An 18405-nucleotide genomic window follows, 5' to 3' on the forward strand; every position below is an offset into this window, starting at 1 on the left:
TCCAGTTGGAGGGTTTGGGGCCCTGCATCCTGACACCATGTCTGCTGGGCTGCAGCAGCAGCTGAGTGCTAGAGGACTCATTGCTGCGACAGGTGGCTGAGTTAGCAAGGATGGTTTGAGAAACCATTTCCAGAACCCTCTCTGTTTTTCCACACAAGGAGCATTTGCCCTAAAATCAACTGTGTTTCCCTTCTACCATTTCACACCCAACCCCGCTTCTAGCTGTTGTGTCTTTTTTCAGGGATGCCCGATGGAGCCCTGGACACAGCCATTCGAACTGAGGAGGCAGGCAGTGAGGAAGAGCTGTATGAGGACCTGCGTGGCTCTGGACACCACTACAGTCACCCTGGTGGAGGTGGTGAGCAGCTGGCCATCAACGAGGTAAGTCGAGGCCAGGCAGCAGAGGGAGGGAGGGGCACAGGGGAACTGAGGCTCAGGGTGACTCAGTAGTCTCACACAGCCCTGCGGTACAGAGGTGGTCCAGGCCCTTGTGTGGCAGGATCAGATAGAGTTTCAGCAGGAGGCACCATTCTACAACAAGGTGTTGAAAGCAGATTGTGTCTGATAGAAGACTGACCCTGAGCTCCCTGGGGTCATTGGGGTCATACAGGGTGCTGGGCCATCTGACAGGGCAGAGCCACCCTCCCCCACCCCCAGCCCCCTACCACTGCACAGCTATCCTGGTAGAGAGGCAGGGCAAGGCTTCAACTCAGGCCTTCCAACAACCCGCTGGGACAGAGGAAGGGCAAGTGAGGGACTGTGGACGGCCCTCCTGCAGAAACCACAGCCCAAAGCACTGCTGTTGCTATGACAACTGTGTGTCAGTGACTGTTTTCTGCTATTTCCTATCTAAGCAAAAGAAATGAGTGATAAATCTCATCTGGGCAGAACTGGTTCCAATCCCAAATTCTCCTTTTGCAAGAATTTTTGAGAGAGAATTTTTAGCGTATTTTTATACTTTTCAGTTGACGCATGATTGTGTGTATTTATAGGGCACATTTACAGTGTGTGACATTTCAGTAAATGTGTATGCTGTGTAGAGATCAGATGGCAGGTACTTGGCATGCCCATCACTTCAGACATTTGCCATTTCTTTGTGTTGAGAACATTCAAAGACCTCTCTGCTAGCTACTTTGAACTGCTCTTAATTGACATCCATGGTGGTTACCCTGCTGTGGTATAAAGCATTAGAAGTGACTCCTGCTGTCCAGCAGCAGCTCTGTACCCACTAACCATCCTCTCTTGTTTTCTCAGCTCTTTGAGTTTGGAGGGGGTGGTAGAGCACAACGGTTGCTAGCCAAATGTTCAGCATAAGCAGGTGCCATAGTAACTCCTCAATCCCCTGGCCATGGGACACTGGAAAGCCTCTGCTTTGTTAGAAACAGGGCTACTGCACTCGTGGAGACAGTAGACTGCTAGTGGAGACTGTAGATCTTTCCTCCAATGCAGATGTGAGCGAGGGGTCCGTTTCTGAAATCACGTACAATGGTTGCACTTTGCCTTGGGCTCAGCTTCAGGAGTGAGAGTTCACGCATCAGAGCCTGGCATGAGTACAGGGGTATATGGAGCTCTCAGCACGTAGCCATGTAGCTTAGCTGGCATGTTGGTGGCCATGACACTGCTGAAGCCATCTGAAATGAGGAACACTGCCCGGTATGGGGCAGGTTCTCAAGAGGCCTCCAATAATTAGAAAGATAGTGAAGAAATAGTCATGAAAAGCCCTCTGGGCCCCCCCCCCCCAGGGTGTTGGGTATTGCTTGACTAGCCTTATATACTGCATTGGTGTAGTGTCTATCTTCATAGTGGTGTATCTCTTTCTTAGCAGTGCAATTTTGGACTGTCATGTGTTGCTCCTGTGCAGAGATCAGAGGTGCTGGAGTTGGGGAGGGGGGGCTTTAGGTGCTAGACCAGAGTGATTCATTCAAAGACTCTTTGGCCAAGGGAAGCCAAAAGCAAGAACTGCTTTAAAATGGACTCAGGGAATGGCCTGGGATTGGAAGTTGTTGGGTCTACCTTACAAGTAGGGCACGTGGCCTTCCTGTACCCTTTACCACCAGAGGGCACTGCATCCCAGGGGAGACAGTGAGCAACTAGGTGTTCCTCTCCAGTGAGCCAGTGGGCTTCGAGGGAAGAGGCTGGCTCCTCTCACAGGTGGACCACCATGCAAGTCACCTTCATGCCAGACACCGGCACACGTAGATCCTGATACAGAAAGGCCAAGAAATCAGTCTGTGAAAGAAGCAGGTGGGAGGGCAAGCCGGGTGCGAGAGCCGCCTCTCTGGATCAAAGGAGGGCCGCCACCAGTCAGACCCCTCTCATTGTGGGGCACAGGTTTACAGAGGACTCACTGGGCCCAGCTCGTACTGGGGATTTAAGTGTCAGTGATGATCTGCTAGTAGAGACATTAAATAGGCCCTCCTTACCAGAAACTCTAAGTTATGTAAGAGGTGACTGTCCAATACTGTGCCAGCTCCCTGGCCTTCCACCCACCCTCCCTTGTGAACTCAGCGTAACCATGTGAACTCAGCAAGAAGCTTTGCTGGGAGTTACCATGAATTTCACACTTGGCGATCATTGAAGCAACAGGTGCCAGAAAAGCATCCATACTCAGTAATATTTGGCTTACCCTAAAATTCACTTGTATTTTCTAAGACTATATGGATGTCTTGTGTTTTTTTTAATTGTTATTATAAAAGTGATGAACAGGGGGTTACTATTTCCTAAGTCAGGTAATGAGTACATTTCTTTTGGGGCACTGTCATTCCTTCTTTCACTCTTTCCCAGTTTTTCCCTTCCATCCCTTCTGCAAGTTGTTCATTTTCAACATAGTGGGATGTCTTGTTCTATGTTGTGATACTTTCTTGTTCATGTTAGCCATAAGACAAAGGAGACCACTTCTTAGTTTCCTCAGGGGCAAGGGTCATACAAATATAGAGCACACAGAGAGAGAAACAAAGACAGAGATAGACAGACACAGAAACAAAGAGAGAACAAGAACATGGCATACATGAAGGTTGTGGGTATGTTGTATGTATATGTGTGCCACAAGCATATAAAATTCATGTACTGAGCCAGGTGCTGGAGGGTCACTCTTAAAATCCTAGCTACTCAAGAGACTGAGATCTGACTATCTCAGTTCAAAGCCAGCCCAGGCAGAAAAGTCTGTGAGACCCTTATCTCCCATTAACCACCAAATGTCTGGAAGTAGAGCTGTGACTCAAGTGGTAGAGTGGTAGTTTGGACAAAAAAGCTCAGGAGCATGCTCAGCCTCTGAGTTTAAGCCCCAGTACCAGCACTCACAAAAAATTAATTTTTTTTTAAATTCCGTGCCCATGTACCAACTCCTAGCTCTAGATGCAGATGTGTGGAAGACACAATTCTGCCTGCAGGGAGTTGCCAGCAAGGAGTGTGGCTGTGTGTATGTGTGGCTGTGTGTGTGTGTGTGTGGCTGTTGGGGGGGGAAGGGTAGGGAATGTAAGTTCATGGGGGGCTTTCCTGCTTTTTGTGGTCTGAGAAGGCACAGGGTCTTGTTCTATCTGTATTTCTTACTTGTGCCATGAGTCTAGTGACTCTTCAGACCTGCAGAGCACAGTGATGGTTACCCTTACTGTACCAGAGGGCCCCTCTCCTCCACCATCACCTGCCCCAGACTCCTCCCCAAATGCTCATGACTGGGGCCTTGGCCTGCCTGTCTGCCCTCTCTGCTTAGCCCACCTGGAATGGGCCTCGTCAGCTCTGCCAACAGGCCTGAAGCCATCTTTGGCTTCTGAATAGTTGAGGCTGAAAGGAGGAAGTTCCCTGTCCCGGAGTCCTGGACAGATATGCCTTCTCCACCAGACCCACCCTTGCCCCTGCTGTTAGTGCCGTGATCAACCGAGGTAGCCGGGCTATGGAAGAGTGGATGGCAGCCTGGCCTGTACACATCAGTCCATAGCTGGAGCTCCCTCTTGTCTCCATCTACTCCCCATGCGGCTCTGAGTGGTAGGGGACTAGTCCTTCATCTGTGCAGCTCCAAATAGGGAATGGTAAGGGGAGACCTAAACTTGCTCTGGACCCTTCTGCTGAGAGGAGATGAAGCCTAAAGCAGAAGACAGACAGACATGACAGTGTTGTCTGAGTTGCACTTTATACCTACAAGGGAGCACCATCAATTATGAGGTAGGAAGCAGAGCTGTCTGAGCCTATACAAACACAAGGTCACCCAAAGACAGACCTGCCCGTCAGCACTCCACAGCACATGGAGAAGATGCTACAGGCCCTGCAGCCAACTTCTGGCTGCCTTCTTCTCCCCCAATCCCTGAGGCAATGGACACATAGGTCCTGCCTTGTCAGGAGCCTGGTGCTGTCAGGATCTCAGACACCTGTGCTCAGCCTTGCTGGGCTCTACAACCACCAGGCTCACAGACTTCCTGAGAACAGACCAGTGCAACTCCAGATTCTCTGGGCCACAACAATTAGCACAGAGTTGCAAGACTGCCTGGTGACCAGCGTGTCCAAACAGTCTTCCTCCTCCTGTTACCCGAAGTCACACCACCAGAACTTCAGCCCTCACCTGCCCCAGACACCTGCCTCCTTCACTTCTACCCGAGTTTCGCCACCTTGGCAAACGTGGAGACACCCTTTTCTCTGAGGCAGTCTAACTGGAGCCCCTCAGGGGCCTGACCTGTGCCTTCAAGCTTTTTTGGTTATGAAGTACACACATGGGTAACACACACACAGGCACAAACACGGCACACAAAGCTCTTATATGATTAAATCACACACATGTCCACAGGCACCCATATATACACACATGCACATAGACCTAGCCCCTTCACACATGGGCACACATGCCCCTGCATGTACACACACACCTGGCAGACACTGCCCTAAGGTCTTCCATAGATGGTCCCATCTGTAAGGTAGATGTGGCCCCGGCACACACTCATGCACATACTCACAGGGATGCCTGTGTGTGCAGTTCAGCCACCAAGGGCGAGCCGTGACCATCCAGCCCTCAGCCCCACCAGCTACCCTCCTGGTCTCAGATGTGAAGTTACACACGAGCACTCTGCTGTGGACAGGATGAGGCCTTCTGCTTGTGAGCTGTGATTTTGGACAGTTAAAGTCGGACACTCCAGGGAACTGGAGGAACTTGGGTACTTAGCGTAGCTGGTTCATTTTGCAGACACTAACTACTTGTCCAAGTAAACAAAATGTTCCTCCCGCAGTATTGATGTGGAGCCCTTCCGCAGGAATCAAGTCCTCCAGGGTTCAAATCCTGGCTCTGCTCTACCTGCATTTCTGAGTGACTATGTGACTGAGCAAATTGCCTGTTTCAGAGTCTCACTGACCTTGGAAGCGGGGTGGGGGCCTGTGGGCAGCTTTTAGGGATCAGAATTCCTAGCCCACCCCACCCCAGAGCGATGATGCGAAGATGCTGGGCATTCTGCCCCCACAAGGCCCATCTGCTAGTCCGGCGGCCCTCCCCAGGAGGGGGCAGAGAGCAGTACAAGGACCGCTGAGACCCCTGGGCTCCTCCTTACCCGGCCCCCGCCCGACGTGCGCTCTGCCCTCCTCCGGCCCCATCATTCCCTCCCCGCGCTCTCCTCTCCGCACGTTCCCGGGATCCGGGCCTGGAGATGCCACGCGCGCGCGGGCGGGCTGCACGGGAGGAGCCCGGTCTGCGAGCGCGGAGCGCGGACGGCTCCGCCCCTCCCCGGGCGCTGCGGGCTGCCGGCGCCGGCCCTGCGCACCGCGGGATTCCGGGCCTCTCGGAGCCCCGGGGAGCCGGGCGTCATGGCCAAGGGCCCCCAGCCCCGACGCGGCCCCGCCACGCCCGGAAGCGCCCTGCGCGCCCTGCTGCGCTGTAACCTGCCCCCGGGCGCGCAGCGAGTGGTGGTCTCCGCGGTGCTGGTGCTCCTGGTCCTCGTCAACGTCGTGCTGATCTTCCTGCTGGCCTTCCGCTGAGCGAACCGGAGGCCGCGCCGCGTCAGGGTGAGTGGTCAGCGCCGCGCCGCGCCGCGCAGGGCTGAGCGGCACCCGCTGGGCCCCCCGCCGCCAGCTCCCGGCCTGCGCGCCGCACCCAGGGGCGCCATCGTGCCGGGGCCTGAGGGGCGTGGTAGCCCACGTGCGGGTCTTTCCATCTGTGGTCCGTGCTGGAGAGGGAAGGGCAACATGGCGCTTCTCCGTGTCACTGGGGATGCAGGCACCGGGGTGGCCGGCGATCCGGGGAGGGCGCGCATGTGACCGCAGGATGAGGGGAAAGGAGCTCGTATAGGGCTGTGTGAGACTCCTGGGTCCACACACAGCAGCTGCAGTTGCGTTTCCCATTTTTGGCCCTAAAATGAGTAGTACCCATCAGCACTTCAGGGCCAGCTGCGCTTGACAGACACGAGCGAGCGGGGCTCCCATGCGGATGGATCGCCTCCCTTGCGCTCTGGGGAAATGTATCCCTCCCTGCTCTCTCCCAGACGCATTGTCTTGGCGACAAGAGCACAGGCAGGGTTGATGTCAGGAGCCCACTCCGCAGAGGGCCTCCTGCGTGGATCTGCCCATACAGAGAAGACTGTAGCTACTCGGGGAACTGGTGGATCCGAAAACTCGTTCAAGGCTATGTGTTATTCTGGCGCTCCTGTGCTGTGCCCCTTTCTGGAAACAACCAAGATGACTGACTAACCCCTCCTCCGCCATCTCAGGCTTTCGGATAGGCCAGAGGCTCGTTTCTAATAGTGCCCAGAACCCTGGTCTTTGTGAAGTCTTGCCTTTTTGTTCCTGTACCTTCCACAGCTTCCCCACAGCTGCTGGGGAAAGCACCCATGTGGGATCCACTTTTCCCTGCAGGACTGAAGAATGGAAGAAAAGGGGTGGGCACCAAGCCATGGGTAGGAGGGTTGTTGTTTGTTGCTGGTCCTGGGGCTTACACTCAGGGCCTGGGCGCTTTACCACTTGAGCCACAACACCACTTCTGGCCTTTACGAAGTAGTTTATTAAAGAGTCTCACTGACTTTCCTGCCCAGGCTGGCTACAAACCATGATCCTTAGATCTCAGCTCCTGAGTAGGATTATAGGTGTGAGCCACTGGCGCCCAGCAGTTTGTTTGTTTTTTGTTGTTGTTGTACCGAGCTCAACTGAGTGAACCTAGGGACATGGAGAGACATTTCGCCAGCAAATATAACACAAGAACCTTCAGGGACTAGCACATTGGGAAGCTGGGCTTTGCTGAGTGAGGTACAGTCCCCCAGAGCTGTGGACTGTGATGACAGACCCCGGGTTTACACGAGTTCCCGCTCACCCACTACTAGGGGGAACCACTACTTCTGTTCCTGAGCCATCTCCTTCAAGCCCTCACATGACGCATGTCTGTGGGAGGTGGGTCAGCTCTGCACCCAAAGCAGGCTGATTTCTCACAAGGCCTTCGTGGATTCTCTTGCCTCTTCCTGACTCTGTGTCACCCGGCTCACCTGCAAGCTCATCACTGTAGCAGGAATGTGTGCCCAGGTGGGAGGCCTGCTGTCCCCAAGAATAACCCTGCTGTATGCTAGGTGACAGCCACTGCACCATGAGAGGGCACCTTGGGTGTGGATGTCCCCAGGGTCATCAGGTTTGGGGTGGGTGTCTCAGCCTCAGGAAATAGTAAAAACCCAGTGGTTGGGCAGTGATCAAGGTCTTGCCTGCTCCCATCCTGAGCAGGCTTCTGTGCTCCTGTACTGCCCGTCCGTCTCTGATCATGTGGCACAGACAGACCTCTTAGACAGTGACTGGAACTGAGTTGGGGCCACAGGGCAGGCCTGGCTGCTAGGTGTGCCTGGTAGCCATGTAGGTATGAGGATCAGCATGCACACTGTGCTGGCAGTGTCCAAAGCGACCAAGGGAGGTACACAAGGGAGGGGGGCAGCTCAGAGCAGAAGTGGGTGCAGAGGGCCTATTTGAAGATGTGTGTTCTTCCCTGATACTTTAGCCAGGCCTGCAGCTGTGATGAGCAGCTCTAGCACTTAGTCCTATCAGGACCCCCAGCCCACCCTCCTCTCCTGCCTTAAGGCCTTGGAGCCACCCTTGGTTCATAGAGCAAAAACAGAGCTCTGGTCAGGGAAGCAGGTGGCAGCCAATGAAAAACAACTCCAAGGGACAGGGAGCAATTCTTACAGTGCATCGGTCCATACCACTCAGGAGAAAGGAAGCTCAGCAGAGGGAACACTACAGAGAATCGTCAGCTAGGTGGAATGTGCCTGGCTCAGCAACCGTGCACAAGGACAATGCAGAGGTGCCTGCTGCTGAGTTAGTACGCTTCTCCAGACAGGAAATAAAGCGAAGAAGCTGAGTAAATTTAAACTCATTTCTGTGTCTTGGAACTTAGGCATCTGAGGAGGGGCCTCCTCAGCTCACATGGGGGTCTGCTCTCGGAGCCAGAGGAATCATGAGGCCTGTTCTACAGGGATTCAAAAGTACAACAACCTGACCCAGCCACAGCATGGGCAGAGCACACTGTGCCCAGGCAGAATGACACCAGAGGCTGTGGATTGTTCTCATAGGCACAGCATATCCACAGGGAAGCCCATGGAGGGAATAAGGCCCTCTCCCTCCTGCAGCCTACCTTCCCCCTTAAACAGTGCTTAGAAGGGTCTGCCAGCAGCACATGCCTGGCATGTTGGAAGGAAAGTAAAAGGCTCATTGGGGTGAAGATGTCACTGGGAAGAGAGGGAACCATGTGTTCTCAAGTTCTCTTTTGGCCTATCCTTGAGCCCTGACAGCCAGGACTCTGCCCTACCTATCTGCACCGCGCTGCCCCAGAAGAGCTGCTGGCCTGGAGGAAACCCCAGTCAGACCCTCTGAAAAGCAAGTCAGGCTCCCCCTCTTCCCAGGGCTGCTGTGAGTGGGCAGAGAGTGTAGGGACAGCCTCTACCTGGGGCCCCGTGCAGCCGTGGTCCCCCTGACTGGCCTGCTGTGCTTCTCTCTGCAGCTCATCAGTGATGGCAGTGTGGTGTGCGCCGAGGCACTCTGGGACCATGTCACCATGGATGACCAGGAGCTGGGCTTCAAAGCCGGGGACGTCATCGAAGTGATGGATGCCACCAACAGAGAGTGGTGGTGGGGCCGTGTCGCGGAAGGCGAGGGCTGGTTCCCAGCCAGTTTTGTACGGGTACGGTTCCAGCTCCTGCTTCTCCCAGGCTCAAGAAGAGCCTCCCTGCTCTGCTTCAAAATCTAAGACCCAAACAGCTGTGGAACCCTAAGCATGGACCTCCCCTCCCCTGCTCTATGAGGTCCAGCTGCCTTGGGCTGGACAGGTTGGTGTCAAAGACTTGCAGAGGCCTTCCTCCTCCTGCAGAGCCCCCTTCCCCCCTGCTTGCTCCCAGGCCCTCTTGTTTAGCCTTCAAGGGCCAAGAGAAGAGCAAATTAGAAATGGGTTTGAGGAAATGATATGTTTGGATGCACTGCCATTTTGCTGTGGCCCACCTAACACACAGAGCCCAGAAGGATGTGGGAATCTGGGAACTGAAGCTGGACACGTGAAACCATTAACCTGAGAATGACAGGCAGGGGGCTCAGGTGCCACTTAAGGCTTTTTCTGGTTTCCAAGAAAGGTCTCCAAAGGGCCAGGAGCCCTGATATTTCGATACTTCTCCTGTCCCAGACACCCTGGATAAAAATGTCCACTCTGCTCCCCAAACTGACCTGAGGTTAGCAGATTAGAGACAGTAAGCCACACCACCCAGCTGTAGCTTCTGACAGCCAGTGTGAGCAGATTATGGCTCAGAAGGTAGTCTGTGGCAGCCTCAAGCATAGTGCTGAGCACAGGCAGTCTGTGGGCAGAAGGGGGCAGGAGGATCCAGGGCCTGCCTAGGAGACTGGTATGGGGCAGGAACTTCGCTGACAGCCCCTGTGGCCATTGGGCAGGAAGGGCCTGTGCCCAGCAGGTGCGTGTGGCCTACAGGGAACTTCCAGGCAGGTCCTTGGTCACTGGGTCCTCCAGGGTTGGGGTCCCCATGGCACTGTGCAATGCACAGAGGCTGTCTCTGAGGGCATGGGGCACTGACCTGCCTTTCTTTGGCTGCAGCTGCGGGTGAACCAGGATGAGCCGGGGGACGATGAGGCCCCGCAGGCCGGGGATGGTGAACCAGAGGACCGTGGGGCTGAGGCGCAGAGCAGCAAGGACCAGATGCGTACCAATGTCATCAGGGAGATCCTCAGCACAGAGCGGGACTACATCAAACACCTGCGGGATATCTGTGAGGTAGGGGGTGAGGGAGAGGGAAGGTGGGTGGGGGGAGGAGCTAGAGGCGGCAGGGGGCATCGGAGGGGAGTGCAGGCAGGGCCCGGAGAGCCCTGATGGAGCCTGCTCCCCAGGGCTACATCAGGCAGTGTCGCAAGCGCGCAGACATGTTCAGCGAAGAGCAGCTACAGACCATCTTCGGGAACATCGAGGAGATCTACCGCTGCCAGAAGGCATTTGTGAAGGCCCTGGAGCGGAGGTTCAACAGGGAGCGCCCGCACCTCAGCGAGCTGGGGGCCTGCTTCCTGGAACATGTGAGCATAGCCCCCCCCCACCTTCATCCAAGCCAGGGCACTCTGTGCCCCTCTCTCCCTGCCCAGGACACCCTAGTGTACTCTCCCCAGTGTATCTTGAGCCTGGCTCCCTGCTCTAGCACAAGCAACCTACCACTCGCTTCCCACAATGTCCAGACTCCTGGGTGCACCAGACCCTGGCCTCCTGCCCAGCTACCAGGGCTGGTAGCATCTCTGCCAAGAGAAATGAAGCCAGTGAAGGCAACAAAGGGACTCAAGCCTCTGCAGGGGATAAAGTGAAGGCAACACCCCTGGGGTTGGTTGTTTATAGCAGATTCCAAGGTTCCTTACACAGTGAGCAGCCTGGAATCTGCATGGAATTACAGCCTGCATCTACTGTAAAAGCTGGTGGCATTCAGCAGGAGCCACTGACTGAGCTGGACTACAGGGGACCGCTTCCAGCCTTACCTGACAAGAAGGGATTCTCCTCGCCCTCTCCCAGGGTAGCCTTTGGGGTTGAGCAAAGGGTGCCTGTCTCTTTACCTTCCAGGGCTCTCCTTCAGCACAGACAGCTCTTCCTGATGAGCATAATTGATTTCATTTGAAAGTCTGATAGAGCCGGGTGTCAGTGCCTCACGTAATCCTAGCTACTCAGGAGGCTGAGATTTGAGGATCACGGTTCAAAGCTAGCCGAGGCAGGAAAGTCTGTGAGACTCTTATCTCCAATAAACCACTAGAAAACTGGAAGTGGTGCTGTGGCTCAAGCAGTAGAGTGCTCGCCTTGAGCTGAAGAGCACAGGGACAGCACCCAAGTCCAGAGTTCAAGCCCCACGACTGACCAAAAAAAAAAAGAAAGTCTGATAAGAGTCCCAAAGGCACTGTTGAGAAAGCTCAGTAGCAACAGAAGGGGAGAACACAAGTTTCACGGGTTCTTCCTGAGTGACTCTACACAGCCTGTGCTTCAGTGAAGTAGGTAGATAAAGCCCAACTCCTAAAGCACAGGCCTAGGCTCCGCCCTGTGTTGTTTGGTCAGTTGTCTGGGGCTACAGGACACAACTATCCTGACCTCCAGCTCTGTTCCCAGCAAGCAGACTTCCAGATCTACTCGGAGTACTGCAACAACCACCCAAATGCCTGCGTGGAGCTTTCCCGACTCACCAAGCTCAGCAAGTATGTATACTTCTTTGAGGCCTGCCGACTACTGCAAAAGATGATTGACATCTCCCTGGATGGCTTCTTACTGACCCCAGTGCAGAAGATCTGCAAGTACCCCTTGCAACTGGCTGAGCTGCTCAAGTACACACATCCCCAGCACAGGTAGGAGGGTGTGTCTGGGAGGCACTGGAGGCTCTCTCTGCACACCTCCAGTTGCTACCTGTTGGAGATCTTACAGTGTGCTTGGCACTGTTGTAGTCTCTAGAGCAATAAATAGCACAGGATAGGGCAAGGTCTCTTTATGAGTTATCGTTGAAGTGAAGGGAGAGAACATGAATGGCATACTAAGCTCTACTCTGCCCCTGAATTTGTGGAGAAGAGATCTGTGCATTTAACGGGTAAAGGTGGACAGCTCCCGGGGGAGGCAGCTTCACACTGGGCTGCAGGAAACTCCTCTGCTCTCTGGCTGGCCAGCACCATTCTGTCTTTGCTCTGCCACAGGGATTTCAAGGATGTTGAAGCTGCCTTGCATGCTATGAAGAACGTGGCCCAACTCATCAATGAACGCAAACGGAGACTTGAAAACATTGACAAGATTGCTCAATGGCAGAGCTCCATAGAGGACTGGGAGGTGAGGGGCCTAAGGGTCCGGGAAATGCTCTTGAAGCCCTTGCTCTGAAATTGTGCTTGCTCCTCAAAAGACTAGGGGAGAGTAGAGGCAGGTAGTGTCCATGTTCCTGGGAGTCTGTAAAAACACTGGTAGTAGGAAAACAGGTTCTCTTGCACGGGTGTGTAATGCCTGTGGCACCTGGAGCTAGCTGTCCTTCCATTGTAAAATTACTCTTCTCCCTGGAGCCACCAGCCTAGAAGCCTGGACTTACATTGTAGTTCATGCAGCTTTCAAAAGTGATTGTTTCTCCTTGCCGAAGACAGGCTGGATATGAGTTTTCATTCATTTCTAGGACTTCCAACAGTTGGCTTTAGGCCCGTTTTTCTGGATTTTTACAAACCCCCACATACCTTTCCATTTTGCCTTCTAGAGACACACCAAGGCTTCAACTGATTATATTCCTTTGCTTTATCACTTGCCAACCTGTCTCCTGCTGAAGCTCTGAGACGTGAGGGCTCCCAGTGTCCACTGCCATGCATTGTGCCAACTGTGAGGTCTAAAAATTACCTGAAGACCTATCAGAATTCAGCCCTAGAAATAAATCTAAGTTGGTGCCAGTAGTTCATGCTTGTAATCCTAGCTACTCAGTAGGCTGGGATCTGAGGATCTCAGTTCAAAGCCAGGCTGGGCAGATAAATAAATCCAAGAGGCTTTTTTGTTTTTGTGTTGTTGTTGGGCTTAGGTTGGGTTTGTTTGTTTTTTTTTTTTTCTGGTCCTGGGGCTTAAACTCAGGGCCTGGGTGCTGTCCATGAGCTAGCGTTCTATCACTTGAGTCACAGTGCCATTTCTAGGTTTTTCAGAGTAGTTTATTTGAAATAAAAGTCTCATGGACTTCCTGCACAGGCTGGCTTCAAACTGCAATCCTCAGATCTCCTCCTGAGTAGCTAGGATTACAGGCATCCAACCGGGACTGTTACCTTCAATTAACCAGCAGAAAGCCAGAAATGGGGGGCATTGCTCCAGTGGTAGAAAACCAGCCATGAGCAAAAAATCCAAGAAAGAGCAGAAGGCCCCGAGTGGAAGCCCTAGCACTGGTTCATATATGCATATGCAAACATGAATATGTATGTGCACGCATACACACACACACACACACACACACACACACACACAGAGGAAACTGTAGATTCCTAGGCCTCATCTTTGCACTGAATTAGAATCTGAGGCAGTGGTGGAGATAATCAAGGTGGTTGATGAGTTCTGAGGCCCAGCTCTGGGTGCAGATCAGTTATACCAAACTAGATGGCTGCCAACTGTTCCTATTGTGGTTTTCACCTTCAAGCAGGAAGGGGGCAAAGTTTGGTCTGCAAATTCGAAGCATGGATAAAATTCAGGTAATATTCATTGCAGAGGTGAATTCCAGTCAAGTCTAATTTTTCTCCAGGGCAGCACTATCTAATCAAAGGATCATATAAATTTTATACTGTCTAGTAGCCATTTTATAAAAAAAAAGATGAAGATGGATGATTCAATGCTTTATTTCATTCAATATATCTAAAATATTTCAACTTGTAATCAACATAAAATTTCAGCAATGGGATATTTTATTGTTTCCTACTGCTGTTTTCAAAATCAGTGTGGAGTTCTGTCAGGCCATATGAGCTCAAATGTTACCTGAGGCCACCAGCAGCAGTGGTGTCCTTTTCTGCAAGTGGTCAGAGCTGCCTCCAGTCCCATACCAGACCTGTAAGGCTGGGTATCTCCCTTGGCTTCAGGAACTTTGCTTTCTTGGACTGGCCTGGCCTACTGGAAGACAGCAGGAAGGCCCCACCCACCTGCCATGGGGGTAGGAAGTAGAACTCAAGGTGGGAAGACTCACTCATGACTCTCTTCGGGGTCTCCTAGGGGGAAGATCTCTTGGTCAGGAGCTCAGAACTCATCTACTCGGGGGAGCTAACTCGTGTCACACAGCCTCAAGCTAAGAACCAGCAGAGAATGTTCTTTCTCTTTGACCACCAGCTCATCTACTGTAAGAAGGTACCATTTGCTCTACCCTGCTGGACTGGCCTCATGTAGAGGCTGCTGCTGGGGCCTCAGGCCAGAGAAAAGGAGCTAACACAAGCTGTTCCTTGCTCTGGACACTGGGATAGGATGAGGTGTGGGTGGCTCTCTGCAGCGGGAACTCAGAAACTGTGGGATAGTTCTCTGACCAGTCCACTGCTATAAGAACAGTCTCCCCTCTTCATCTGGTCCCTGCCTGCTCAAGCCTCCATTCTCCCTTGCTGGCCATGGGCTCCTCTAATCCAGCTTCCTCCCAGCCTCCTTTGCCTCCCTTTATTGCTTGAGTCTGCTTGTGGCAGAGTGATTTCTACCTACTGAACCCTCTTGTTCATTACACTCTGCTATGTGTGTGGGCCGTTTCCTTAGTTTGGGAGGCTGTCTCTCCATTAAATGAACAGGGGAGCCCGTGGGTGACCAGTGGCTAGTCACCAGACAAGGCTCCTCCACATAGTTTGGCCCAGTTGTGGACTGCACCAGGCCCTGTCTTGCTGCCAGGTGCTCACTATCTGCTGGGGAGGTGGCTTGGGGAGAGGGGATTTGTTCTGGATGTGAACAGCTGGGACTCAAGGCCTATCTGGCAGGACCTGCTTCGCCGGGATGTGCTGTATTACAAGGGCCGGCTGGACATGGACAGTCTGGAGGTGGTGGATGTGGAGGATGGGAAAGATCGAGAACTTCATGTGAGTGTCAAGAATGCCTTCCGGCTGTGCTGTGGCACCTCAGGGGACAGCTACCTACTGTGTGCCAGGAAGCCTGAGCAGAAGCAGCGCTGGCTCAAAGCCTTTGCCCGGGAGAGGGAGCAGGTGCAGCTCGACCAGGAGACAGGTTCGAACCCCTACCAAGCTTTGCCAGGCCTCTAGGCTCATCCAGCCCTCCTGGCCAGCTTGGCTCCCAGAATCCCCCTGAAACAATGAGTGGGTACCTCCCAGGGGCCTCAGGGCTTGTCCAAGTTCCAGGAACCTCCTGACCTTACTGGTGAGCAAAGGCGCTGCCCTCATTGCCCTGGCAGGAGTGGTGGTCCTCAGCCAGGGTTCAGCCTGGGCCGGAGGCACACACACACACATTCACGCCTACAGTGTCTGTGAGGTCCCTGGGGCCTGGGGGAGCCCTTTTCCAGCTGGCTTAGGTCTTGGGTGAGCAGGATAGACATCAGGCCTCCAGAAGCTGCCACCACCTGTGAGCACCATCTCCCCCGTACACACATCCTCTCTCTTAGGAATGGGCCATATTTACTGATGCTGGGTCTGGGAAAGAGACTGCCCTTCAGGGAAGAGGTCACTAGATACTATGTGGGATGGGCACAGGGATCAGGAGGAAGAGCTCAGGGATCTTCATCCTCTAGAGAAGGCAGGCAGGCAGGCTGAGTGGCTAGGAATAAGTTCAAGGTATGACGGAAGCACTGTGAGCAGACACCCTTGAGCAGGAGAGGAGGGCGAGGCTGCAGTCTCATCCGTGCCCTCCCTACAGGCTTCTCCATCACAGAAATGCAGAGGAAGCAGGCCATGCTGAACGCCAGCAAGCAGCAGGCCCTGGGAAAGCCCAAAGGTAAGTGGAACAGTCACCTTCCTGGGGGGATCTGGCCTTGATTCTGTTCCCATCTCTGACCCCCACCCCTAGAAAAGACCCCCAGTCCCTTTTAGGTACCCACTACAAAGTTTGGTGACAAGGGGTCACAGATGACAAAGCTCAGACCAGTACACGGATGCTCTTACTCTTGACCCCCCTCATTCCCCTCTGCCAGGCTTTACTTTTGAGGGGAGGCAGTATTGGGACTTAAACTCAGGGAGACCCTTTTGGTTCTGGCTGTTTTTAAGACAAGTCTCATTTTCTGCCTGGGCCAGAATGAACTGAGATTCTGTATATGCGTGCATGCCGTTACTAGGACTTGAACTTAAGGCCTGGGCACTGTCCCTGAGCATTTGTGCTCATGGCTAGGGCTCTGCCACTTGAGCCACAACTCTACTTCTGGCTTTGTGGCGGTTAATTAGAGGATAAGTCTCAAAGACATTCTTGCCTGAGCTGGTTTTGAACTGTGATCCACAGATCTCAGCCTCCCAAGCAGCTAGGATTGGAGGTGAGAGCCAGCAGCCAGCCTGTGATTTTATTTTTTAATGCTTCCTTCATAACTGAGATAACTAGCATGCACCATGCCTACCTTTTTGTAGGATGAGACCAGGATTCATGAATTTTTTTAGCACAAGCTTGTTTTGAACGAGCTTCCTCCTGACCTCAACTTGCCAAATAGCTAGGATTACAGGCAAGAGCTGCTGCAACTGGCTCCCTGACTACTCTCTCAAAGGTACCTTCACTGCTGCCTAGGTAAGGGTCCGGCTTGCCCCCTTTCACAAGGATAGCCAAACCCAGGTCAGTGGCTCCAAGCAGCCTGGGCTCCAGTGTGGTCAGCGCTCAGGAAGCAAGTCCCTTACAGGAAGACTGCCCTCCATGGGGGCCTGTGGCACAGTCCCTGGATGGGCTCCTCTGGCCCCGTGTCATCTGACCCCTGCTGCTCTCTCCCTGCCCAGCTGTTGGTAGGCCCTGCTACCTGACACGCCAGAAGCACCCCACACTGCCCACCAGCCGGCCCCAGCAGCAGGCCTTGGTGCTGGCAGAGCCCAGGAGGAAGCCATCTACCTTCTGGCACAGCATCAGCCGGCTGGCACCCTTCCGAAAGTGAGCCCAACAGTCACCTGACAACACTTTGTGGACCTGCTGGCCCACAGCCCTCAGCTTTCTCCCCAGGCTCACTCCAACTGACCTTCCTCTGCCTATTTTGCAAGGTACAAGTAAACAGGGCTGTAATTGGGAGTTGTTCATTGACACCAGGGCACACAGGTCCGCACTACCTTCCTTGGTTCCTCACTGCTAGTGCAGTAAGTCCAGCTAGAAGAGGCAAAGCCCTGCACGCGCATGTGCACCTCTCCTGCAGCCTGCACTTGCCCCTCTTCCTGCACTCTGGACCTTCACGGGGCCTCCATTAACCAGGAGGCTGGGAGCCACAGCACAGAACCACCATCCAGGCTGACAACACAGAAGGCTCTGGCTGCCCTGGGACTCTGGAAATCTAATCATCCCCACTCCTATTTTCTTTGGGCAGGAGAGACCTACTCTATGGCCATCAGCTACCTGCAAAAGCCAGGCTATGTGCCCTCTGCTGTCCATTCAGGCCACTGGCCCTGGTGGTGGTACAGGGCCACTAAACCTCAGAAGACAGGAACCAAGATTCTGTGCCCAAACATCTAGCCCAGAGCTGACCTTTTGCTTCCCAGCCCTTTTAGACACTGTTGGCTGCTGGAAACCCTTTCACTTGTGATGTGTGTAGTGGGAAATACAAAAAACTAGTCAGCCACATACTCTGGTCCAGGCTTGTGACTAGTCCACTGTAGCTGGGGCTTGGCTGCAGAACTACCTGGTTCCTGTTGTTTGGATTTTGTCATCTTGTTTTTTTCTAATGATGGCGAGAATTGTTAGTGACACAGAAAGATTGCCTTACCCTACTGAGCGTGAGAAGCCATAAGGACTGAATTCTGTGGTGCAGCATCCAGGACTGACGCACCTACTCCAGGAACAGGCTGAGACCTGCATTCTACCTGAGGAGCGGGCACCACAGCCCAGGCCTGTGTGTCAGTGCAGAGCCCACAGGATTTAGCAGCATGGACAGTCACTCTTGTACTTTACCTTCTCCAAGCCAGAAACCACATTTAATTTCATAAAGAAATTTGCAAAAACCTACCAGTCAGCCATTGTTTTCTGTTATTATGTGTGTGCATTTTCTCTTCCATACATCCACTCATCCTTCTTTTGCCTGTAAGAGTAAACCCAGAGATTGCACAAGTGGTAGAGTGACAGGCTTGCTTGGTTGCAAGCCACTGCCCTTGTGAGACAGTCTCAGGTGGCAGGGCTGCATGATGCAGAGATCCAGGGAAACTGGAGTACACACAGCAGAGGAGAAGGGGCAGTGACCATCCCCTCATACTCTGTCCCCAAGGCTTGAAGCACTGATTGCTTTCTTTGTGGGCTGATTCCAAGGGCTTGGCAAATGTAGGTTTGAGAGATAGGTGGTCTACAGTGTTCCTAGGCCACAGCACCCTCTGAAAAGT

The 18405-nt window shown here is 53.3% G+C and overlaps 1 protein-coding gene across 1 annotated transcript in view; it reads left to right on the forward strand.

The window, feature by feature from the left end:
• The window catches only part of Arhgef4 (Rho guanine nucleotide exchange factor (GEF) 4), a 104102-nt gene extending 86111 nt beyond the window's left edge, over positions 1-17991 (forward strand). The window contains exons 6-15 of the mRNA XM_013028809.1: positions 242-381; positions 8939-9118; positions 10034-10210; positions 10324-10503; positions 11567-11799; positions 12139-12268; positions 14153-14284; positions 14890-15133; positions 15776-15853; positions 16831-17991. Of these exons, the coding sequence (XP_012884263.1) occupies positions 242-381; positions 8939-9118; positions 10034-10210; positions 10324-10503; positions 11567-11799; positions 12139-12268; positions 14153-14284; positions 14890-15133; positions 15776-15853; positions 16831-16982 (1646 nt within the window). The 3' untranslated portion in view covers positions 16983-17991. The remainder of the gene's footprint in view (positions 1-241; positions 382-8938; positions 9119-10033; positions 10211-10323; positions 10504-11566; positions 11800-12138; positions 12269-14152; positions 14285-14889; positions 15134-15775; positions 15854-16830) is intronic.
• The last annotated feature ends 414 nt before the right edge of the window (positions 17992-18405 follow it).

Source organism: Dipodomys ordii, unplaced genomic scaffold (assembly GCF_000151885.1).
Source record: "Dipodomys ordii isolate 6190 unplaced genomic scaffold, Dord_2.0 Scaffold114, whole genome shotgun sequence".
Classification (NCBI taxonomy): Eukaryota; Metazoa; Chordata; class Mammalia; order Rodentia; family Heteromyidae; genus Dipodomys; species Dipodomys ordii.